This window comes from Chionomys nivalis, chromosome 11, assembly GCF_950005125.1.
Source record: "Chionomys nivalis chromosome 11, mChiNiv1.1, whole genome shotgun sequence".
In the NCBI taxonomy this organism is placed as follows: Eukaryota; Metazoa; Chordata; class Mammalia; order Rodentia; family Cricetidae; genus Chionomys; species Chionomys nivalis.
In genome coordinates this window covers 56,984,964-57,011,319 of record NC_080096.1, presented here as the reverse complement: position 1 = coordinate 57,011,319, position 26,356 = coordinate 56,984,964, and the positions used below count along the sequence as shown (strand labels likewise).

Below are 26,356 nucleotides of genomic sequence, written 5' to 3'. Positions count from 1 at the left end.
GTCTTTAATAGTGTGTGTGTGTGCATGCTCACGTTTGTGTAGGTGCATGTGTACCACAGTTTGCATATGGAGGTCAGAGGATAGCCACAGGTGTTGGTCTTTGCCTTCTGCCTTGTTTGAGTGGGATCTGCTTGCTGTTTACTTCTGGGTATGACAGGCCACCTGGTCCATGAGCTTCTGAACTCTCCTGTCTACCCCTCGCGTTTCCCTGAAGGACAACAGACTGTGCTACTGTGCTCAGCTGTATATGGGCACTGCGGATTGAGACCCAGCTTCTCAAGTTAGGGCAGTAAACAGTAAACATCTTACTAAATTGTCTACTGGCACGCACTACCTTTCTTCTTTTTTTTTCCTCTTAAAGCAAAATGCAGAATGATATTGGGTCAGAGGGGTCCTCAGGATTTATACCTAGGTACCAAATCACTAAGATTTGGTAGAACTCACAAGACAAATCAGCATGTCTGTGATTTGTTAGAGTGACGGGGTAAAAACACAGTCAGCGAGGGAGACAATCCATGGGGCTAATTGCCATGGAAATCAGCAAACATTTCTAGCAGTCCTCTCATGAAGTAGCATCCCGTGCCCTCAGATCCTCCAGCATGGGGTCAGGGTGAAAAGAATCCAGTATCTTGTGGTGGGGAGTTTGTGAAGGCCTTGGGGTCAGAGGGTTGGTTGTGTCAGGGCTAGTTAGCTGAGTTTATCGATTGTGATTGTACAGGTTCTATTAGTTAAAGGACAGTGGCAACAACCCCCAAATTGTTTGCCAGTATCTCAGCCAGGGACCACTTTGCAAGTAGGCTTTTCTGTGGAAGATAGCTTGCTCTGCTAACTAACCCTTTTCTGCACAATACTTAGATATTGACTGAATTTGGCCCGTTTTAACTTTTAAGATAGTAGCTTGGAAATGAGTAGTTGCAGTCTATACTCTTTTCCTCTTTAAACTTTTTAAACTTGTTATTGTTTGGGACAGAGGCTCACTCTATAGCCCAAGCTGTCTCCAGGGTAGCCTCAAACCCATGGTAATTCTCCTGCTCAGCCTTATGAATGCCCAACCTTTTGATATTTGAGTACACATTGAATCTCTCCTAAACATGTTATTATAATTCCTCATCTTCCTTGTTTCATCTCCTTCCCTTCATATTCAGTATTTTATCTCCTAAATTTTTATTTCTGATCTCTTTAAAAATATTCTGTTATATTTAGAGAATACTAAATAGAACCTCATTTTTATGAATGTATGTGCATGTACACGCATGTGTAGATGTGCATTCTCACTTTTACACAAGTGTGTGGAAGCCAGGGTAACCCTTTGTACCACCTTTGTGATGCTACCTGACCTGTGTGCATCAGTGTCTACCTGTTCCTCCCAGTGGTTTGGATTGCAAGTGCATGGCTCTCTCTTTGGCACATGGGTTCTCGCCTCATCCTTGCAAAGCAGGTATTTTCTTTGAGCTCTAGAATAGAATCAAGAAACAAATAAACATTTGATCATGGAAGATTTCAAGCATTTTCAAAGAGGTGGGATAATTTAGGAGCCTCATGTTCAGTTCTCACCTTTCAGCAGTCTGCATTGCATGTACCCTTTCTTCCCTAGTCTCTAATTTTGAGATGTTATTTTTGAAGCATATCTGTACATGAGTTGAAGTTTGTCTTTGTGAGTGATGTGTGTGTGTGTATTGAGTGTGCAAATGTGTGTGCAGGTTTGCATGTGTGGAGGCCCAGAGGAAGACCTGATACTGTTCTGCAGGCATACCACCATCTGGGTTTTTTGTTTGTTTTTTTGTTTTTGGAGATATGGTCTCTTATGGGCCTGAAATTCATCAAGTAGGCTAGGTCAGCTGGGCAGCTAGCCACAGAGATCCCTCTGTCTACCTTTGTATCAATGAGACTGCAGGCACTCACTACCATACCTGACATTTTTTTAATGGACTTTGGGATTCTAACTCAGGTCCTATTGCTTGGGAAGCAAGTATTATCTACTGATCTGTCTGTCTGGATAAAGGAAGCAGGATTTTAAGGTAGAGGTTTAAATTTTTTCTTTAGACACACTTTATTATTACCCTGAGTTCAGTCTGTCTCACTATATCCTTATATTGTATAACTTAAAGATACATTGAAACCTTTACAAGACATTTGTCTATAATTTACAGTTATAAACAACAATGAGATTGAATGTTGTTATAGTTTCTATTTCTTAACTTTTTATGTGCATATGTTTATTTATCTTGGGGGTGGTACAAATGAACATATGGAGGCCAGAGGTCAACCTTGATTGTCTTCCTCTATCACTTCAAGTTTAGTTTTTGGAACAGGGTCTCTCATTGAACCTGGAGTTTACTCATTTGGCTAGAATATCTTTCTCTGAAAGCACAGATTTCCTCCAGGCCCCGCTTCCCCAGCACTGATAGGAAAAGTGTGTGCTGCTGTGCTGACATGTTTGTGTGGTGATGGGGCTTGAACTCAGGTCTTCATCCTCATAGTAACATGGCAAGCACATTCCCAACTGAGCCATTCCTGGATCCTTTCTGTCGTTTTCTTTAAGGTCAGATTTATGTGTTTTTCCCTTTTGGGCTGGGGTAGGCGTCTGTATATTGAGTCATTGGTTGATGGTGTGCTGTGTGTGTGTGTGTGTGTGTGTGTGTGCATGTGGGTGCATGTGCCATAGTGTGCTTTTAGAGGTCAGAGGACAAGCTGCATAGTAGGTTCTTTCTTTGCTCCTATATGTGGGTTCCTGGGTTGAATTCAGGTTGCCAGGCTGATCTGTTTCTCCTTGGCTACGTTGTTGTTCCTTTTGCTGGATGCTGTTCTTAATCTATATCAGTCCTCACTGTGATAGTTCTGATCTGGAGTGGCCCCTGGAGGGCTGAATATTAACGGCTTGGTGGCCAACCAGTGACACTATCGGAAACGCTGAACCTGGAGGAGTGCTTAGTAGGTTTGTTACATTATTAGACTGTGCTCCTGAAGGGATAGGGAGACACCCAGACCCTTCCCCTTCCCTCCTTGTTTGCTGGTGGCTATGAGGTGAACAGACCTCCTTGCTGACAGACTGCTGCCATCATGTGCCGTGTTTCTTAGGCCCATAGTGAGAGGACCAGGTGACCATGCACTAAGTCTCTAAAGCTATGAGCCAAAATAAACCTTGGCTTCTTAAGTTGACTGACAGTGGTATTTTCCCACACAGCAGCCACTGACGTACTCTAATAAAGCTTTCCTTGTTAGTGCCCAGTCAGTTCTTACCTGTCTCTCGAGCATGCACGTACTCACCTTACATTTTTCTGAATTCTTTAAAATGACTCATTAAATAATTCCTAAAAACATGTGGAATTTGTTCTTGTTGGTTTACCCCCTCCCTGCTAGCTAACTGGTTTGTCTAAACCATTCATTGATTAATTTATCACCCGCTCCCATCATGCCTCCTGTCATAGATGCCAGTGTCATCGTCCTAATGCTATTTCATCTGTGTTCTGATCATTTTCCCGAGGCAGAAGATTGTGCAAGATAAGAGCACCCCAGCTGTGTTTTCTGTCCTTCTTTAACAGCACTTTACACGGATTACTTCAGGCAGCACCCTCAGTTTTCACCGCCTTCTCTTCCTGAGATTTAGGGCAGCACCCCCTCCCCCATTATGTTCTGGGATGTTCGTTTTGTTCCTCATCCTTTGTATTAATCTTGGTTAGTTTAACATTCTAATTAGGTCATTTGTTTATCATCATTCACTTAGACCTTATTTAATGAATTACGACCTTATAAAATTAATGATATGAGATATAATACGTAAAGTTTGAAGTTTTCAACAATGAAGCAAGAGAGAAACTTTGGAGTTGGACTTGACAATTAGCCAATTGTGCTGGCTCGCTCCTCTTCCCGTTATCGAAGTACGGATTAGCACCATAGTTACATTAGTCTCTGCTGGATTTTCATACCCTAGGAAGTTAATTTGACTCTCATGGTTTCTTTGAGCAATCTGTTTTTACTTAACTCAAAAAATATTAAGATTCTCTGGTTTTAGTGCATAGTTACTTAGTTCATGTACTTAGTTTATGCCATTGTACAATTTCCACACACTTGGTTCAGTTCCTGATATAAAACATGTTCCCAATGTTACACAAGTAGCAGAAATTGATTTTGTGTAATTGAGAGGAGAAATACCCATGTTGTACATTAGTTATAGGTTATTTGCCTTTAACTTCAGTTCTGACATAACATTCACATCTCCAATGGTTGAGAACTCACATGGTAGAAATATAAAAGCTGTATTTGTTTATGAATGGAAATTAATGCCTCCATGAATTTGGTTACCAATATGTTAGCAATTGGTAGAGTTATATCCCTTTTTCTTTTTTGGTAGTTACATTTTCATAGTGTGGTCAACTATTTTTTTCATGATTTAAATTTCTTAATGTGTGCGCGCATGCGCCCTTTGTTTCTGAGAGTCAGGAATCAAAAGGAAACGAAACTTCTCAGGAAGCCACACTTCAGTTGGGGATATAACCTACACATTTTAAACTCCTCTACTGATACACTGTCTGAATTCATCCTACTGTAGTGTGCAGTGATTATTGGAGTTCCTGAATTGTTGAACATATTTTTTTTAATATATTGGGAAATTCATACCTTCAAGTCTGAGATTGTCTGTTTTTGACATCATGGTACCCTTTATCTGACAGGTAAAATTTTCTGGTTCCAGGTTAATTTGATAATCATACTTTTGAGTACTTTGCAAATGGTAGACTTTTAATACCTATTTATAAAGTATTGCAGCATTATTACAAGGTCCATTTTGCTGACAGTATTCAGTCAGCTAGAGAAGAGTTTAGGGTAATCTATGTATTTAAAAAGTATTGTTTGTGTGCAAGATATGAGGGGTGAAGAGGTGAAAAGGTGACATTCCTGAACTTGGTATGGCTAAGGAGCGACCAGAGAGGTTTTGAAGCTGGGTTGCTTTGTTCCAATCCTCACCTCTATATGAGTTTCATTGTGTCACCTGAAATCTGCTCCACTCTGAATCCAAGTGTGCAGGGGACTGATAGTGCTACATCCCGTGTGTGTTCTTAGAGGAGTCACTGCCACCTGAAATCTGCTCCACTCTGTCCCCAAGTGTGCAGGTGACTGAGAGTGCTACATCCCGTGTGTGTAGAGGAGTCACTGCAGAGCAGGTGCTCCAGATGGGTTAGAACAAGGCTAGAGAGATATGGCCCCATTGATGGATGATTGTCTGCTCTGTTAGCCTAGGTTCTTTTCTTCTCTTTGTGTTAAATGACTCCCGAAGACTAAATGTCAAGACTTTAGACCAGCATTTCTCAACTTGTGGGTCTTTTGAGGGGTCAAGTCACCCTTTTACAGAGGTCACCTTATCGTGATATGCTGTTATCCTGCATATCAGATATTTATTTTATAATTCATAACAGGGGTGAAAATTACAGTTATGAAGAAGCAGTGAAATAATTTTGTGGTTGAGGGTCACCACAACATGTGGAATTGTATTAAAAGGTCACAGCATTAGGAAGGTTGAGAACCATTGCTTTGGACTATTTGCTTAATAATCATGTTTTGATGTAACTATAATTGAATCTCAGAGGAGTAAAATAATACCACATTTACCTTATTTTTGAAGTTGGTGCATGCCTTATAAGTGGAGAAAATAATTAGCTTTTCAGTACCTGCCAGTGGACTGCTTTCCAACGAATTATTTAAGCAATAAACAGGTGCTATAATTACAATTGCCAAGTAATTAAGGAAAGGAATTAATACTAAAAAGTCTAATTGTATATAATGTGCTTTTTTTGGTAGAATGAATTGTGTGATTGTGTGTATGTGTTTGTGCGTGTGTATGCATGCATATGACAGAGAGAGAGACAGACAGACAGACAGACCCAGGTTACTTTACAGCTCCTGGGTTCAAGAGATTTTACTGCCTCAGTTTTCCAAGTAACTGGTAGTACACACATATGCTACTACTGAATCCAACAAACATGAATATTTTTAAAAAGATTTACTTTATTTTATGTGTGTGAATGTTTAATTTGCATGTGTGTTTGTGCGCCATGGCCTGGTGCCCAAGGAAGTCAGAAGTGTGTATCAGATCCATTTGAACTAGAGTTACAAGTGGTTGTGAGCTGCCATGTGGAGGTAGGAACTGAACCCAGGTTCTCTGTAAGAATAAGTACTTTTAACCACTGAGCCAACTCTTGAGCCCCAAGAATGAAGAATTTTTAAAAGACCCTTTAAGTATTAAAATTCTTGGATTAATATATGTCTATGCTTATTGATACCAATCATATTCCCTGTTTGATGATATAAAATGTGTTTTATCTTTTCATTTATGATCTTGTATATATTATTATTTGTTTCTCTTTGGTAAGTGGCAAACAAATGTGCATACATAGAATTTAGGTCCATGTTTCACAGGACTAAGTCTTATGTAGGAGGCAACATTTGTTAACTCCAAGGATGTGGGAGCCTGTATAAGAAGCTGTGCACTTACTCTAACTGTGGATGGGGCAGAGTGCAGAATGCTGTTTCTACAAGGTGGCCTTCTAGAAATGATTGCATGAACTCTACTAAGTGAATGGACCTGAAACCTAGGATGGGAAGGGAGTGCCCTAGCATGTCCACATTATCTCTGAGTGTAAGGCAGATGCCTGGAAGGAATACTCTTAGCTCTTTTCACGTGACTAGAGAAGATAAGGCATATCACCAGGTGGAGTCCCTCCCTGTACTTGTATTTGCTTAAACTAACTGAAAGTGTCATCTCAGGTTTCTTTTGCTTTAATAATAAAAACGAGAAGTGCTTTGTGTGCACCACTCCCGAGTTCTATCGCCTGGAGTCCCCTGGATCCTCATGAAGTTCTTTGGAATATTCTTTACTATGTCTATTTATATATTTCGTAGCTATTGTTATTTATGTTTTCGTCTTTTAACTCATATAATAGAATTAATGATGATTATGGGCCGGCAAGATGGTGCAGCAGCTAAAGGTGCTTGCCACCAATCCTAATGGCCCGAGTCTGACTCTGGGAACCAACACAGGAGAATGAAAGCACTGATTCCTTCAGCTCGTCTTTTGACCTTCACATATAAGCTGTGGCATGCCTCCCCAGATCCTTAACCAAATAAATGAGAAAAAACATAATATGTCTCATGTTACGGTATTACAGAATTTTGGTTGTCTATGTATTTGTTTTTCCAGCAAGCCTTATACTTTCCTATGCTTCTGTGTTTTTGTCTAGTGTACTTGCTTTTTGTTTGGAAGGGGTCTCTTTAACATTTCCGTTTAGGGAGGTTTAGTGATGAGCTCATTCAAGCGTTTATGTGTCTGAAGATGCCTCCCCCCCCCCCCCCGCCTGATATTTGTAGTGTTTTGGTAGTTTTGCTAGATTCAATATTCTTGGTTCGCCCTCCCCCCCAATATATCATTTTGAGTATGCATATATTCCCTTCTCTCTTGTGAAATTTCTGCTGAGAAATCTGCTGATAGTCTTAGGATTTTTGTCCCAATTCCACCTTTTAAATCAATTTGTTCATCAGCGACTTGAACTCTATGAGTCTGTAAAGAGAAAACATTGTGCTTTATGAAGCCAGACAGCAAGATGGCCCAGAGCAGGACATGGCTGACTCTGAATCCCAGCTAGAGTCTGAACATTCTGTTGTTTTCTGCCTGTGCTGAATAGAAGCTGGAAGAGCAGGAGGATCAGGAGCTGGTGATGGCATCTGGGTAAAGAAATACACGTGTCAGTGTTTCATCAGAAAAATAGCAACCCATACTTCCAGGCAAAATATTTTTCATAAATGTGCTTAATATGTGTTCATCCAGTACAGTATCTTTCTTTATTCTTTCGCTTATGTGGTTACTCAGTTTGGATTATCGTATTATAAGAGTGATATTTAGTCAGAGATTACTTAATGTAAACATTTCTGACATTGTTTTTTATTTCTGAACCGGGCAGAGAAAAGGGTGAATGACTCTTGAGGGCCAACGCTCTTAAAGGGACAGTACTTTTAGAGCATAAACACGGTGTTTTATTTCTCTACTGACAATATAATTAAAGCATTTGTTTAAGAGCCACATGATTAAATACACTATTTTATAAAATGCCACTAAGTGCACTGATTGCCATTCCCATAACTAAGGGTCTGTCAGAGTGCCCTGGTAGAAACCATCACATGAGGGATAATTGATTAAGACCAGTGGAAAGCAATCCAAGATAACCTTTTGTTTTTAATTAAAATGGGAAATAAGAAGCCAGTTCAAAAAATTGTCTTTCTTTATTTGTCCAAAGTGAGAGCAATGGAGTTTCCTTTCCAGCAAAGGCCCAGCACCTGTGAAAACACTTAGGCATTCTGGCTGTGTACTGCGAGGCTGTCGCCAGCGCAGGCAAAGCCCACGTGCTGCCGTGATATACTATGGCAAGGATCGTTAGCAGATGAATTTTTTAGCTGTCACACGTTTTCGTGGTAGGGTTAAGAGGACATTTTTCCTTCCTGAAATTAAAGCAGTGCCTTCTAAGAAGCTTGGAAGAAATGGGCTTCCTAAGATAGAAGATTTGAGTGAGTGTTGGACACAGCCCTTTCAGATGTGGAGTGGAAGGTTAGTTTTTGGACTGTGTTCTGGTGTACCAAGCTAAGGCCTGAAATATAGTGAAGAATCATACATTATTTTAAGGGGAGTTTTTGCTTGTTCTGGCCTCAGCTCACTGTATAACCAACTCAGCCCCAAATCTCTAGTCCTCCTACTTAGTGTCCTTAGTGCTGGGGATGGGGTCCATGCCTCTGTGTCAAGTACTTTTCTTCTTTTTTCTGCCTTTTGCAAAGTAGTTTTTCATTTCTTTTGCAACTAAAATTTAATTGCATCTTTTCCCTCCCTTTTCCTCCCTTCAACCTCCATATGCCCACTGTACTCTGGCTTTTTTTTGTTATTATTACATATATGTGTGCATAAATATATCAATACAACCTGCTAGTCTGTTTAGTGTTGTTTCTATGTATATGGTTTCAGGACTGACCCTTGGTACTGGATAACAATTAAGGGGCTCATCCCTAGGGAAAACTAATTTTCTCTCTCATTAGGCATTAGTTGCTTATAGTTCTTTGTCTAGGTATATGCCCATGTGGGATGTCCTCTTTGCACATTAACACATATAATATTAATGTATATTAATATTGTCTTTCAGGTGTTTTTAGGCAGCCTTATTGTGGAGGGAGCCTAGGTGACGTTTCCCTGTCCTTTTTGGAAGATACAATCTTACAGCAGTTTTTCAGATCCTCTGGGCTTTTAGAATCATTCTGTCCTCCTCCCCATCCTGCCCCGTATTCGTGATTTGTAGTTGTAGGAGTTGTATTGTAGATGTGTCCTGTGGGTGGTGGGCGCACTGTAATAATTTGTTCTCTGCATTTGACTGGTTGTTTTTTTTTTTGGGGGGGGGGTCAGGGTCTCTGTCTACTCCAAAGAGAAGTTTCTCTGATGAGGGACGAGAACTGCCTTGCCTTTGGGTGTAGTGGCTGTGTTTAGACTGCAGATCGTAGGTTTGCTAGTCTGGTCGAAAGGTGATAGAAGTTGTCCTCTAAGATCCATGCTTCCACTCGCTCTGGGTAGTTGGGTAGGTTTCTAGGACCAGACACGATTTCCCTTCTGGTAAGCAGGCCTTATGTCCAATTAGACAGCTTTTGGTTACCCCCAAGACATGAGTGCCACTATTGCCCTTTCAGGGAGATCGTGTCATGCTGCTCGTTGCTGTGATTCATAGGCTTTCCAGCAGGATAGGAGTATTGATGCCCACCCCTCCTGGCACCTTGCATAGCGTCTTTTAGTATGATGAAAGCTAGTGCACAGGGAAGAGGTTTCTAGGTCAGTTCCAGCTCAGACCCTTTGAGTCCTGTGACCACAGTGCATGGTGTCTTCAGCAATAGGGACCCCACTTCAATCTCTAGGAGGCAACCACGTCTGCCCAGTTCTTGAACTGATTTTTAAAGTGGCTTATTAAGTTGTAATATGTGTAAAATACTGTTCAGTCACCGAAAGTGGATAATTTAATTTCTTTTACTGTATTTAAGAATTATACAGGTATTTGAGGTTGTTTCTGCTATTCAATATCCTGTGCTTTTAGGACTAGTGCCCCACACCAAATAATTCAGCTGGGATTTTAATAGGGATTTTACTGAATGGAAATCAGTGTGGGAAATATTGCCATTTGAACATTTATTCTTGTGATCAATGAATAAATTTATTTTCTCATTTATTGTGTTATGCATAGAGATTGAAACAGGAGCTTATAGAGATATTTTAAAATACTGTCCTCCTTTGTGGATTTTAATTATTTCATACGAAAATAACCTAATTGGATATATCACTATGTGGACCTATTTGTTGTTTGTATAGCTTAAGTGTTGATTGTCTGAACTATAAACTTCCTTGGGGTAGACTATATATTAACTTTCATATTATTTAGTGTCATAGTTGTTCAAACCACAGAGAAACCCTGTCTCGAAAAACCAAAAAAAAAAAAAAAAAAAAAAAAAGAAATACATGTTTCAATTCACGTTTGGAAGCTCATTATAATAGAGTTGAAATATTAGTGCTAGTATGAAATCGCCGTTAATGGCAGTAGCTGGCATTCCTAAGCCTTCTAATTCATCCACAGTCATATTTTTACCTTGAAGAACTGAGAGCTGGGAATTGCTTTGTGGAGTTCACAACAAGGCCAATTTACATGTCTTTTTAAATTTTTCTTAGGTTCCAAATCTGATTCCAGTTTTGATGTTCAAATTGGGAAAACCATTAGACCCTGTATTATACAATGACATATTGTATACTTTACCGACACTTGGTGTTCACAAGGTTAGTATATCAACTGACTGATTCCTTCTGGAGAGGGAGGGGGGAGAAACCTAAGTAGTTGGTATTGATTTCTATTTTATATTATAAAATTTTAGGTCCTTCGGACTGGAGAGGGAGGAGGAAAGGAGTGGGGGGAGGGGGAGAGGAGTGGAAGGAGGGGGAGGGAAATGGGAGGCTGGGAGGAGGCGGAAATTTTTTTCTCGATAAAAAATAAAAAACAAAAAAGCAAAACAAAACAAAAAAAAATTTTAGGTCCTAATTTTTGCCATGATCATTAATTCCCCTTTTATTTTTGTTTTAAAGTAGCTAATGTAAAATTATTATGATATGTAAAAATTTATTTAAATCTCTAAATATCTGTTTTCACATTGTTTGTGCTCTGAGATTAGGCCCCTGCTTCCCAAATTGCTGACTAGTTCCTCCCAAAGCTATCTCCCTTCTTCTTAGGAGAGGTGAGCTAAGTAATCTTACACTCAAGTTCTTAGTTATATCAAAGAGTTTAAAATGTTCTTTTCACCCTTGAAGTTGCCTTCCTTCATGAAAATAGTTGACTTAATATTTTTTTTAGGTATGCATAGGGCAGATTCTGAGGGTAATTCAACTGCTTGGAACCACTCCACAACTAAGAGCTGTCACATTGCGCCTGTTGACATCTCTGTGGGAAAAGCAGGTAAGCTTATATGTACACTTGTTGCATGTTAATCACGTTCATTTTTCTGACGAGAGTGATTACGTGACGGTGTGACTTACTATTATTATAGTAGTGAGTATTATCAATGGCTGCCTTGACAAATTGTGATTTATTGTGGTTTTTTGATCTGTAAAATAGTCAATTGTGTTTGACCCAGAAATTGAGAACATACAATAATCCTATGCTCTATGCCTGGCATCTCTCCATTTGTCTGATAAAGCAATGGGAATGCTGCTGTGGGGAAAGCCTTTGTAGAAAGGGTGTGATCTGGAAAGCCTCCATAATCACAACAGCGTTCCCTGCTGATTAGCAGCGACACATCATAATTTCCAATGCAAATCCAAGATTTGAAGGTGAAAATGCTGCATAAAAGGAAATAGTCATTATTCAGCTTGAGTTAAGAAATTTACTCTTTTTGTCTAATTGTCTTTTTAGGATCGTGTGTACCCTGAATTGCAGCGTTTCATGGCCATGTCTGATGTGCCCTCTCTTTCTGTGGGCAAGGAGCTCCAGTGGGAGAAACTGATTGCAAAAGCTGCATCTATCAGAGATATCTGTAAACAGAGGTAAGATGGGCTTAATTCTTCAGGATATATGTCATAAGAGGTTACACTCTGCTTTTATTTTTGTAATCCAAAAAGATATTATTTTTCAAAATCAAGTATGTTTTCCCTTTTTAATTTGGGTTTTGCATTTCCTATATAGTGTATTTATATCCTTTTCTGGGCAATAATTTAATATTATAGTAATTTATATCGTCAACGTTTTCTATTTTTCTGTATATAAATCCATGACAAGTAAGCAGTAGACTGTAGACATGAGCAGTCCATTGTTGTTTCATTTTTAAGATGGGGTCTCACTTGGCTTCCCAGACTGGCCTTGAACTCAGGATCCTTCTCTTTCAGCCTCTTGACTCTTGCGATTGCAGATGTGTGCCACAGTTCCCCTCTCAGGCCAGATTCTTGTAAGCATTATAGTAGGAAAGCCTTATTGTAGCTTGTCGGGAGAAAATGATGTTGGGTTTCCTTCTATCCTCTAAGCTTTTAGGAAAACATGAAGACAGAGAACCGACTCCTGGTTTGGATTAGGGATAAATCAAAGAGCTAAGAATGAAACAACACAAGCAAAGCTCCCCTAGCTAATGTTTCTTTTCTTCTTCTTTTCCTCCCTTGAATGGCGCAGGTAAAACTGTAGGGGAACTAGATTGCGTGCATTTGACATCATTCCTAGTTCAGTAGCTTCACATGAGCTAGACTGTGGTGTTGTAGAATTCCTGTGAATATTCTCTCACTTCTATCCATGTCCCCAGTATAAATGAAGCATCCTTGGGGTGGGTAGTAGATTGACACCATTGTTGATTACATGGAAGATTCCTATTTCCAGTAAAATCTTGAGTCAGAACGTGTAAGACTCTAAACCCTAACAGTTTTGTCTCTTTTCTGAGCCTATCTGTTAACATAAAACAATAACAATCTAAGGTACAAAAAAGCTACACTTATGTAATCCAAGACCCATGTATCTGGATTTTATTAAAATGTTGGCATAAAACAGATTTCAGAGATGAGACGCTGACATTCTTATTTTACACAGAAGGTTGGGGTGCAGGAAAGGTTGGATATCAGACCAGATCAGTCTTAAGAACTTACTCATGTTCTTTTCTTTTGTACTCTCAAATATGTCACTTTTTATCCAGTTTGGGAAAATTATTTCCTTTTGTGGGACAATGAGACAGAAGAATCCTGTCAGGCATTTTCATTTTATTGATAATTTGTTAGAGACAAGTATTGTGTCCTTGAGGCTTTCTGAGAATAGATCGAACAGTTGTTAGGTTAAAGGTGTTCTGGGTGGCATAATATATGTGGAAGAGGTAGGAGAGGTGCCTGGTGTGGGGTTGGGGCACAGTTATCACTTGTATTAGTATCTTTATTATCATGGTGATGATCAGTATAATCACCCTTTTTATATCCACACCATGAATCATAGATTGCTTGGTGGGTAAAGTGTTACTGTGCAAGAGGACCTGAGTTTAGATCCCCAGTGTCCACCATAGAAGCTGAGCATGGTGGCCCATGTGTTTAACCCAGTGGCCGAGGAGTGGAGGCAGTTGGATCCCTGGGATTTTCTGATCACCCCGTCTAGCTAAAAGTGAACTCCAGGTCCAAGGGCAGACCTTGTCTGAAAATATAGGTCAGAGAGTGACTGAGGAAAGATACCAGTTATCAACTTTTGGGCTCCATGTGTGCTTTCATGGGCAAGTAAACCTGCAAGGGAAATGGTACTCACCCACACAAGTGTGTCCCTGCACATATGCATGTATGTGTGGATGAGTGTGTGTGTGCACAAATTTGCAAAAGTGTCTTTTTAAACTTTTGTATAAAAATAAAGATTAAATTACAGCAGAAACAATCATAACATGAAGATTTTGAGGAACATGTGTTGTTAGTATTTGAGGGTGAATCTTTACATGGGTTAAAAAAAGAATTAATACTTTTATTGTAGTCAGAGAGCTGGGAATAGTAGCTCTCTGGTTCTAATTTTGGTTGAAACTGTCATTTGTTTTAGGCCCTATCAACATGGTGCAGACATGTTGGCAGCCATTTCTCAGGTGCTGAATGAATGCACGAAGCCCGATCAAGCTACCCCAGCCGCCTTGGTGTTACAAGGTCTTCATGCCCTCTGCCAGGCTGAGGTAGGCATTTCTCAGTGGTTTTGTATAACTCTTAAGCTATTTTATAAGACTGTAAGATCCCATTTGGGTGAGTGGTATTTTCAGTATTCTGAGGGGTGTGGGGGGTAGGTAGAACAGGATTGCGTCACATGCTTTTTTCTCCACTTCAGAGGGATTTTGATTCATCAGGTTGACACTCAACAAAGACCCTATTTTGGGTTTTTCTTTGGTCTTATTTTGTTAAGTTGAGGAGCTGTTTACGGAGCTGTTGGATGTGTTTAGTTTTTAATTTTCTGATGAAAGACTATTAGAATCAGTGAAGGCAAAGAAGTAGCCATGGGTCAGTGGCATTTTTGTAGTCTGAATAAATCGTGATTGGCTTGAAGACTGGCAAAGGAATCCCTTCCTGATGATTAGATTGGGCAGATGGGTGCGTAGCAGAACAGACTTGTAAATTATTGCCTGAAAATTAGACTATTCTCAGAGTGATAGTGTACTAAAGAGAATGTTTACTATTTTGAATAAATAGAATAATCATGTCAAAGATCATCCATTGGTTTGACTGTAGTTGGGCACGGTGAGTCTGCACACTACAGTTTTTAAGATTGTAGCTAATCATGGTTGTTGATGATGAAAATACTATAATAAGACACATAACAAAATTGAGTGTTTTTGTGTTAAGGTCCTTGTATTAAACTCTTTCTATGCCTGTTCCACAAGTGCAGTATAGGTATTAGCAGGAAAATAGACTTCAGAGAGAAGTTCAGCATTCACTCCGCGTCTTATTTGAGAATAGTCTGTGGTGTGTGAATGCTTCCTTCTCCAAACAGTAAATATAGTTCCTGCTTGGTAAAATGTGTCCTCAGAATAATTCTTTCAGGTTTGCCACCCTGTGGGTGGAAGGTCGTTAGACCTTCACAAGACTGATACAGCAGGTGACTGCTCACTGAGCTATGAATTTCTATTTTTTTGTTGCCTCAGTCAGTCATCTGTCATTGGAAGTACTTTTTTTAAACCAATTTTATTACTTTCCCAATATAAATAGCTAGATCTTATTCTTAAACAAAAATTTTAACAACAGCATTGAGAAAAGAATGCATCATTTACTCCCCCCCCACCAAAAAAGGCCATTTTTGCCATTTTGAAGTATTTAAATTTTCATCCCAATTAACTTTCCTTACTAAATATCAATTTAGTCTTCTTGTTATAATTCCAGCCCCTTCCCAATTCCCTCCTTTTAGCATCAGGTTCAAGCTTGTCAATGCTTAACTTTTGTGAAATGTCCGGAGTTTGGCAAAGAGTTTTCTCAACCGTTTATCTAAGGTATCATTACTAACTATGGTTCATACTGAAGATAGAAAAACTTTGTCTGGTGTGGTAGAAGACATCTTTGTTTTCAGGCTGTCATGAAAATATACTTGATAAGTACCAAGAGCTACATACAAAGAGTATGTCCTTTGGTTAGTTCACTTAGTCATATTTATGCTTCACATGGAGACAGAAGGAGAGTACATTCGGGAAGACCCTAGACTAATATCTGCTCTGTTGGTGTTTGCCTTGCCTCTGATTAGATAGTGCCCAGTTAGGTAGAGTCTATATAGAGATTCTTTATAGTTCTTTTTTCTTTTCCTTGACCCCACACAATGTATGATAAGTGTTCGATTTCTTTTCCAGAGTTATCTTCTTTCTCACCAGTACAGCTCTATTTTCTTCATTGAATATTTAAAGCAATTCTATTTGGGATTGCTGAATACTTAACCCTAAATATTTTCTCCGACCTAAACCATTTCTTATAAAAATAAATTTGAGCCCACTATAATACTGTCTTTCTTTGCTTTTCCGGTGTTCTCCTAGAGTAGTGGTTTTCAGCCTTTCTTTCTTTAAGGTTCTCAGCCTTTTTAATGTTGTGACCCTTTAATACAGATCCTCACGTTGTGATGACCTCCAACCTTAAAATCATTTCATTGCTACTTCATAACTGTGATTTGTCACTGTTATGGATTGTAATGTAAATATCTAATATTCAGGATATCTGATGTGCTACCCCCAAGGGGTCACAACCCACAGATTGAGACCCACTCTCCTAGAGGAGCATCGACATCATGTCTAATTATTTCATTTCATAAAGCTCATCTCTTATTTCTTTCTGGGATAAAGGAGTTTTTCTTTCTGATTTGGTCTCCCTCCTGATGACATTATGTAGTCTCAATCTCACTTCTATTTTTAAATTAAAACTTCCCTTTAACATAACCTCACCTGAAGCCAGGTGTGGTGCTGCATGCCTTAGGTCCAGAACTTGGGAGGAAGAGCCAGGCAGATCTCTGAGTCTGTAGCCAGTCTGGTCTACAGAGTGAGTTCCAGGACATCCAAGGCTTTATAGAGAAGCTCTGTCTAGAACACTCTCCCCCCACCCAAAATAAACCTCATCTGATTTGTTAAAATTGGGATAGGAATCCAGTATGTGATAATCTAGCACTAACTGTTTGTCTCCTCAAATTATTTTTGGTAACAAGATGGGAATTAATAAATCATGGAACAACACCACCAATCAGTTATTCTGAGATGTTTTGCTTGTTGAAACTGTATTACTGTTAGTTTTGATAATAAAAATTGTCTTGTTGACATTTAGTATTGAATAGCTTTATGTTCATCTAAATATGTAGGAGTAAGCCCACTCCCGATCAGAGTAGTATCTCTTTCTATGTTATACAAGGCTTTCCACACTTTATGTTTTCATTGTGAAGTTGCTACTGTTCTGTCTTGTGATGTATGCTAAAGTCATGGCATTTACTTAATTCAGCATCTCTTTCCAGGCTGTATTTAATATTTAGTAACTTGGGGCTAACGTTTTTTGAGGGGTTGGTGTACTACCCTAGGAAGTCAGCATTCATTCCCATTTAATCTGTTTTCTAATTGATAATATTTATGAAACACTGGTGTAATCACCAGGTTCATGAATAGACATACTCAACATAGTTCCAAATCTGTTTCCCAGAAGCATTTGGTGCTGATTTGTCTGTCTATTACTCTTCAGGTTTTTGACTATCAAATATCATTAGGAGTTTAGAAAGATAGCCTGAGACAATGGAATAAATCAGTAAAGATAGGAGCATAAACTGAGAAACCCTGGATTTGAGAAAATACATCACCTAGAAAACGATTTAAAATTGAATTTCAAGAACTTTCCAAACCTTGCTTCTATGCAAGGGTAACCCTTTACCCTCTTAAACTCAGTAGGTAATGAAGTCGTTGGCTTTGAAAGTCAAAATGATGAACTTTTTTTGTTCTCAGTAGAGTCAGGTTCATCTTAAAACACTGCTGCTTACTCATTTGCATGTCTACCAAGGACAGATTTCTAGAAGAATGGAGTCTGTTCAAATGCCAAATGTGTCAGAGTAATGCTTCCATTATGCATTTTGTGGCTCTAACTGCCTAAACAAAAAACATATCAAAGCTTCTAGAAATCTCAGCTGACCAGAAAGATGCTAATGTCATTTGGAATTAGAAAGCAGATACTTATTCATTCTTTAAGACTGCTAATATATTGATTTTGACTTTATATATTTCTTTTAGGGTAATATTCTCTTAGCTAATATTTTTTGGATGCCTAGTACAATTTTTCCCTTTTTTTGTGATATAGGGATATAGGATTTCATTTTGGGTGAAGAAACAGTCTTGTAACATAACTGATATTTACTGAATACTAGAAATTCTAACCCACCAATTTACTAGGAGGTGCATGACAATGTGGATGTCGGCCGGCATGCTCTTTAGTATACTAGGGTTTGTTATTTTCCTTCTATAATGTTGCTTTGCCAACTGTGATAAAGTTTGAGGAACTTTAGAACAGTTTGAAGTTTTCTCCTTCAGTCATAGAGTGTCCAAAAGCGGTCGTGAATAAGTCCTGAAATCTCCGAAGTTTAGACAGTCAACTCTTATTGCATCTAAAGCATTAAGTGTGAAAATAACTCCCAGTCTGAGCAGGCTGCCCAGGGTTCAATGTAAAAACAATGTGTGGAGAAATAAAGCCAGCGCACTGCACGCAGAAAGAAGTCTCATTCACTCTGAACTCTCCTCTTAAGGTCTTAGATGGGGACGGGAGGCTTGCTAGCCTGTGTTTTCTTGGTCAGCTGTGAGTCTGTTGTGGCAAAAATTAATAGGCGTTTCAGAATCACCAAGAAAAGCTCTTTCATCTTGCCCAGCCCCATCAGGGTGTTATATTTTCAAAGAAGAGTATTGTACATTTGAGCAATAGACAAGGAGGGGAGGGGCCTTTCCTGGGGACTCTTGACCGCTGGAAGAGTTCATTTCAGGCCATTTGTCACAGCAGTGATTCCCCTGAGATACCCTGAGCCAGGGCTATGTTTTGGCTATTTTATCCTCTTTTATTTATTTATCTTCTGAAATCCTGGTTGAAGGTAGTTGTCCTTGCCCTCTCCCATCATCCTAACCCTTTGTCTAAGGTCTCCTTTACCACACCATGGGGTAGGAACAATTTTGAATGGAACCCAGCAGGTCTGGAAGGTTTTAGGGAGTTAGTGTGTTATAAAAATGCCCAATAGAAATCCTGCATGTTGTCTAAGCATTTTTAGCGTGGTAAATATAATTTAGTATGGAAATGTGATCCATTGTTCCACGGCAGGTTTTCTCAGCTGTGTACAGTAAGGCTTCTGTCGCCTACTGTGGGTTCTGTATTTATTGCATCTGGAACCTCTTTATTGTTCCTTCGTTTTGTTTGTGAAGACTTTTAAAGGTGGATTGCCCATGTAACCTTGCAGAGGCGTTGATTAAGTTTAATTTGCTATGCATTAGAGAGTGGATTTGCTGGTCTTTTTGAACTGCCCTCTGTTATTTGTAGTTTGGGGCCTATTTTTTTTTTTTTTTGATGCCTTCAGTTCTTTCTGGGCATGAAAACTCTTTTTGTACATTTCTTGAATCTATTTCCATGCTGTGCTTTTTATATTCTACACAATGACTCTTTGCAGTTGAAAGTTGTAGTTTGGTTTTATTTTTAACTTTAAAAGGACAGCAGGAACTGGCTTTTTATTAGACATTTGTGGATATTATAACATTTACTCTGCCTTTCTTCAAGTAGGTTTTTAAATATAGTTTCTTATTTTTGAACTAAAATTTTAACCGGATGTGTTATACTTATATAATGGTTACTATTCAGTACTCACAAGCCATGTATGGAAAGTACGGGGAAATAAAAATAATGTGTTTCTTTTGAAATAGGCTAGTTTAGCTTCCCACCACTTTTTAATTGGTTGTTTTTACTTTTTAAAGAAAACATTCAGAGATTATGGAAAGCTGAGTTCTATATCAAAACCTACAGTAGAGAAATTTAAAATTGAGGCCTTGGTGTTTTATCACTTCCTGGTTTTGCTTTCACTCTTTAACTCCCAGTCCTCTGCCATTTGTCCTCTACCTGTCTCAGATTTGTTAGGGTCTTTGGCAACACCTCACCCTTAGAAGGTATCACACTCAGGCGCTCCCTCTGCTCTGTGTGTTCTTGTAATCCATTTTTAAGAACATTTTGTGTTTATAGAAGTTTTATGAGGAATTTTCTTACTTGAATCAGAATCATGGTTTGAGGGTCATAGCAGACTCGAGTAGTTTGTGCGTGAGTGTGGTGGCTGTGCAGGGTGTCCAGCCGGTAGTTTCTGGCTCTCAGTCATACATGGAGAGCATTCTTTAAAAGATGACACAGGCTGAATACTGGGAGAGTTTTCATGGTGCCAGTTAGCATCGGAGGAGTTGGACTCAGTGGTTGCAAGCTGTGTTCATCTGAATAAATGCCTCTGAACTAGAAATGATGATGTGACTAAAATGATGCCAGTTGTACCCTTCTGCCATCCCGGCGAGTAAAATGCATTGGTTTAAGCATATACAAGGAGGGGGTTTTCCTTTGGGGGCTAAATGAGGACATGGGGTGTAGAAAGGCCGTCAATAAAGGAGGGCAACATTGGAGTGAATGGTGTTGTGTGAAGGGCTTTGGATTTTGACATGTGACTGAAAGCATTGTTTTGGTAACTTCCAAGAAATTAGCGAGGCTATTTCAAAACCTTTTCACCTGCCTTCAAATGGCATAAAACCATGCTTTTCACACAAATGCCGTCTCAGATGTGGATAATTTTATTTCTTTGCTATATAAGTGTCTAAAAGAACAGGGGTGTGTTACCTTTTGTCTCCCTAGTAGAAAATATCACCAAGAAACTCATACCTACAAACACGAGTGCCCCAAGATTAGACTTAACTATGATTCTGTGATTCAAATCACATTCATTGTAATTACTAGAAGGAAGTTAACTTGCTTAAGAAATATTTGGAGCTAAGCTGACCAGACATTGGTAAGTCTTTTCATTGTGCGGGCATTTACAGAGTGCCTCTTCCTGAAAGAAGGCTGTAGAGTGCACAGTGTGTTCATTTTTTGTAAGTGTTGTTGGCTTTCGCCTTTGAGAGACTTTTCTTAGCCAACAGAAAATAACTTCTTTCTTCACTGGGTAGCATTGTATGCATAGTTTTGTATTTTGAATTTGTGAGTGTACTAGTTCCTTGTGATTTAGGTTGCATTGGTGCTTTACAGAGTTTTTATTTTTCTTTGTGGATCTTTTCCCTTAGAATCTCACAGGAGCATAATGGAATGCATTATGCCTTAGGTCTAAATTGGCCGGTGAGTAAGATGTCCTCTGAGGCACTATCCTTTTGTTTCAGGGCCATGGCACTGGGCCTCTACTTATGTAAATTGTCGTTTGAGGAATTTATTTGCTTAAACAGTTGACAGGGTCATATGACTTTGATCTCTAATGACAGAGCTACAGTCAGATGCAGTAATGTCACTGACCCCCTTCATTTGTGCTGTATTTGTACTCTGAACTAGACTACATTTCCTTTTCTTTCATTTGTGTGTCAGGTCCTCTAGATAAGTTATGGACCTTGTAGAAAAATGAATGGAAGTGGTGTCTCATGTCAAGTAGATTCCCCAAAGGGTTTTGAAGAGCTGAGGTTACTGATTAAAAGATCCAGAGATGAAATGTAGATTTAGCTTTTTTTGGTGACTTCCTTAGTGTCTTGTGTTTTCAATAATGAAGTTTCTGATTGTTGTCAAGAGCAGTCTCTAAATGGCTTCTGCATAGGCTTCCCCTAGAATATGAGGAAAATTTTATTTATTTTGCCTTTCTCTTAAAAGAGTAGTTAAATATTCATGTTTCTCTGGATTGGTGCTTTCTTTACCTCTGCTTATATCAAAGGAACATGTTTTCCGTTGTAGGCCGCTGTATTAAGCAGGGTCTCTAGAGGACCAGAATTGATAGAATGAATATCTGTGTGTGTGTGTGTGTGTGTGTGAGAATATGTATATACACTTATAAATACTTACGTATTTATATACACACATATATAAAAAACTCTGTGTGTGTTTGTCTGTGTCTGTGTGTGTACAGAGGGGATTTATTAGATTGGTTTACAGACTGTGGTCCTGCTAAGTCCAATAAAGATTGTCTCTTGACAGAAAGTCTAAGACCAGCAGGTCTTAAGCATAATTTGGAATCCTGATGAAGTAGGCTCTAACATTGGTGATGGAATGTCCAGCAGCAGGATGTATTACCTTGCCAGTGAGAATGTCCATCACCAGAAGGTGTAGTCTAGATTTAGGGTAGTTCTTAGGATCTCAAATAATCCAATTAACTAAAAGTTCCTCCCAGTGTACCTAGCTGCTTGGGTTGTTAACTCCAGATATAGTGAGGTTGACAACCAAGAATACCCATCACAAGTCCACCTTTGTCAATTTGACAGAGAATCATATCTTTTTATATAGTGCTTAGTTGAAAACAATAGCCAGGTCATAATTATGCCTAACATCCTATAACTATCTCTTTAGAACCCAAGCATATTATGTATTTTAGAATACATAATATTCTGCCTTTCATTTTGTGCCTTTCATTTTGTGTTCCTTGAGGGGCATTTTTGAACTATCTCATGACCTAAATATGATTACCACTGACAGTATCTCAATTGGTGCTATATTAAATGATAAAGAAATTGAGGAAAAGCCGGGTGGTGGTGGCACACGCCTTTAATCCCAGCACTTGGGAGGCAGAGGCAGGCGGATCTCTGTGAGTTTGAGACCAGCCTGGTCTACAAGAGCTAGTTCCAGGACAGGCTCCAAAACCACAGAGAAACCCTGTCTCGAAAAACCAAAAAAAAAAAAGAAATTGAGGGAAGAAAATATCTGCACAAACACATTAACAAATATGACAAACACTCAGGTCAGTTACAGTCTTTGTTTCTGTAGCTGGTCCCATGGCCTTGGCTAGTGTTTATAGCGACCCTCCTACGCTACTTATTCTGTATTTTCTCCATCTCCAGCAAGTACTTTAGCAAGCCTTGGCTCTTTTGCTGGACGAGAGACCCATACCTTCATTCCTGGAGTTCTGGGCCCTTTGTCATCATACCTGAATTGGGTTATTTTAGTTTCCCATTGACTTTCATCACAGGACAGGGTAGCAGCAGGAGATCTGCACTTAAGGCATAACCTTCCTTACCTCCATTATGGAAAGGCAGTCAGATTTCCCCATGGTAATCTGGATCAATCACTCCTCCCAACACTGTTACTCCTTTTTAAAATTGTTTTTATTGAGCTATATATTCTTTTCCTCTCCTCTCCCTTCCTTCTACTCCCCTTCTACCGTCTCCCATGATCCCTACACTCCCAATTTACTGTGTGTTTATATATGTATGGATGAATATGTGTATGAGGGTTCATATATGTTTATGTGTGTGTAGGCCTGGGGTTGGTGTCAGGTCTCTCCCATATCTTTTCTATGCCTCTATCACGACAGCGTTTCTCAAGTCAACCCATAGCCTGAGAAATTTGGCTAATCAAACAAGCTATCTTCTTCTAAGGATATGCTGACTTCATCTTCCAAAAACTGGGATTATAAGTGCACTGACTTGTGTATCCAGCATTTACATGGATGCTAAGAATCCATACACTAGTCCTTATATTTGAGTGGCAAGCCCTTTAGCCATTGAGCCATCTCCCCTGCCTTTCATTTTGTGTTCTCTCAAGGAATAAATGAAACTTCATCTATTTCTGCATTCTTTTTTTTTCTTTTTATTTTCTGTGTGGTCCTGGCTGTCCAGGAACTCCCTCTGTAGACCAGGTTGCTCTTGAATTCAGAGATCCACATGTCTTTGCCAATCTCAGAGATCACTACACCCCCCAGCTTATCTCTTCATTCTTAATAGTTATAGTAACCTATATGTCATGTCTATTAGATGTATTCTACTAAATGTGCAGTGAGACCTCATTGTGGTCTTGATTTGTGTCTTCCTAATGACTTCCAGTGTTGGACTTATTTTCAGGTGCTTCTTGGAAGACTATATTATAGAGAATATTTTATACTGAGATTTCGATTGTTGTTCTATTAAAGTATATTTGTATTATCTAGAGGTTCAAATATTATTGACCATGAGAATGTATTTTGAATTTTATTAAGGACACTTTCAAATGCTCAAATTTTGTCTATTGTTTTTTTCCCAAAGTTTGTTTAGGAATTTTATAGAGGTATATACATAGTGCTGCTCATCTGTCAAAAATATTTACTAACAATGGCTGCCATCTTAGAAATGAAAATGATTGGAGAGGAATGGTTTAGACCATTTTAACTACATAAAATTTTAGTACACTTGGAGTTGGTTGGAGTTGGTAGCTAGCAGGTATTGATCAATATTATGAATAGTTGATTCTAATGTACAGTGAAGACTGCCTGAGATCAGGCAAGATATCTACAGCTCCACTTTCTTCAAAATTTATTTATTTATAATTTTTGAGATTCATTTATTTTTTATGTATGAGTGTTTTGCCTGCTTCTCCACCATGTATGTGCCTGGTAATGTCATGTGCCAGTAGATGGTCAGCATCCCTGGTAATGGAGTTACAGATGGCTGTGGGTAACCATGTAGGTTCTGGGAATTGAACTTGGGTCCTCTGCAAGTACAAGAAATTCCCCTAACTGCTAAGGCATCTTTCCCATCCCTAATTTCTTCAAAATTTAATCATTGGATTACTTATTATGTGACCCAGAAATCCCATTTCTGATAATATAGTCAAGATAAGTGAAAATGTGTTCATGCAAAAGCATTTGTGTGTAGACACAAAATGTTTACAACATTGTTATTCCTAAGAGCTGCACAGTAGAACAATTCAGATACTCATCTAGCCAACTAAGAGTCAAAATTTACATTCATCCAGTCATGTTAATTCAGTTAATTAAATTTGTCTACCATGCATAAAGAGCTTTAAGACTTTAAAGATACAAGGGCACAATGATAAACATATTTTAACCATCAAGAAACTTCTAGTCTAATAAATTCAAGACCTAAACAAAGGGGTGTCTCAAGAACTTACCTATTTGTAGTGGTGGAAGATCTTAGAAAGCAGGAATGTAAGTTGCTTTGGAAATTTAGGGGATTTGTGCTAAGAATGCCATCACAGTGTCTACTATTAGTGAGGCATTTTCTAGTTAATGATATTAATGTGGAAGAATTAGTTTTTGTTTGTTTGTTTTCCCTCATTGCAGTAAACAAGTACCCCACACCTTGAGACAGGAAGGACTGTTCTGGGTCACGGTTTGCAAGGGTATTGTCCACCATCACATTGAAGGCATGCTAGAGCTGAAGGCTGTGGGAGTGTATGGCCTGGGCTGCATGTCTTGGCAGACCAGCAAGTGGAAAAGGAGAATGCTGGTATTCCCTCTTTTTCCTTTTCTTCATTCAGTGCCCAGGGAGAGCCTTCTTCCTTAAACTTCTCTGGACTCATAGACACACATAAACCTTCTCATAGACACACCCAAACACAAGTCCTCCATGATTATGACCCAGTCGAGTTGACAGTGACGATTAAGCACTGCTAACTTATTCAGTGATTTCTGTGTTTTTTTTTTTTTTTTTTTTTTTTTTTTTTTTTTTTTTTTTGTGTGTGTGTGTGTGTGTGTGTGTGTGAAATTTCCTGGCTTCTTAGTTTTGTATTCTTCCCAGTGTGCCCCACGGTATTCCATCACATGTGTGCATCATAATTGGCACTAAATGTTTGTTCCCATGTTCATGAGCTGTGAGCTAGTTTTGGTGCGTATTCTCTTCTTTATCTCTATTCCTAATTTTGATAGAAGGATCAGCATACTCTGAAATGTCGCCATCTATTTATTTGTGAGACACCTTAGATTGCCCATGAATGTCCTTATTCATTCTATCTGTTTCAATGCTTTCTACTTTTTAGAATATGCGTATTGAGTTTTAAATGTTCTTTTATTCTGTAGCACATGGTTTTTATTTAAAAATCAGAAAATATAAATTAAAAAACTTAAAAACAAAAAGTAAGCCATAATGCCATTACTTAGAAGCAAGTCAAAGAATGTTTCATGTTTAATTTTATGATACTCAATGTGCATGCCTTTGTATATCTGTATACATATTTTAATAACGGTATGAACTTTGCTGTAGAGCGTTTGTGTTGTCCTTTCATTGGTCCATGAGTAATGGATATTTCTTTCTGACATACGCAGTGCTGCTGTTTTAATTTTAGAGTTAAGATTCAAGACATCCTCCAAATATTTCTGTAAGCTAGGTTTTTGGAATGGGGTTGCTGCTTCAACTGTGTGTAATTACAACTCCAGCAGCTTTTTTCACCTGAGCTGCTGCCTGAATGATTTAGATTGCTATTCTTTCTGAGTACTCTCCTGTGTGGTCTCTCAGCTTTTCATAAGTGTCTCAATGCTGTTTTGGAAAACATGACTGATCCCTGTAACTGAATTCCTTTTTTTTTTTTTTTTTTCTGGTGTGTGTTACTAGGTCTTGAATCTCCCGTGACAATCCGAACAGTGGGCTTTATTGATGATTTGGTTAGAGTTCACTGAGAATCAGCTTCAAGAGAAAATGCTAGGAGAGCTCAACTATTTCTTGTTCTTTGCAACAGAAATTTGTAATTATTTTCTTGTAGCATGCAAATGTGACCCTGGGAGACCCCAGAGCATCTCTGGACTTAGGTAGACTCCTCTGGGCATTTCTCTGGGAGGAGTCTTTATGCTAAAGTGTGTTCTTCCTGTCCTAGGTGCCTTGCTGTTACTCCTAGGCTATATTGCTGAGGGTTGAAACTAGAGTT

The 26,356-nt window shown here is 38.9% G+C and overlaps 1 protein-coding gene across 5 annotated transcripts in view; it reads left to right on the top strand.

Annotated features, from left to right (window-relative positions):
• The window catches only part of Focad (focadhesin), a 283,297-nt gene that overhangs the window by 113,584 nt on the left and 143,357 nt on the right, over positions 1–26,356 (top strand). For all 5 annotated transcript variants that reach the window (XM_057783564.1, XM_057783562.1, XM_057783563.1 and 2 more), the window contains 4 exons: positions 10,733–10,837; positions 11,406–11,507; positions 11,964–12,094; positions 14,091–14,217. In XM_057783564.1, the coding sequence (XP_057639547.1) occupies positions 10,733–10,837; positions 11,406–11,507; positions 11,964–12,094; positions 14,091–14,217 (465 nt within the window). The remainder of the gene's footprint in view (positions 1–10,732; positions 10,838–11,405; positions 11,508–11,963; positions 12,095–14,090; positions 14,218–26,356) is intronic.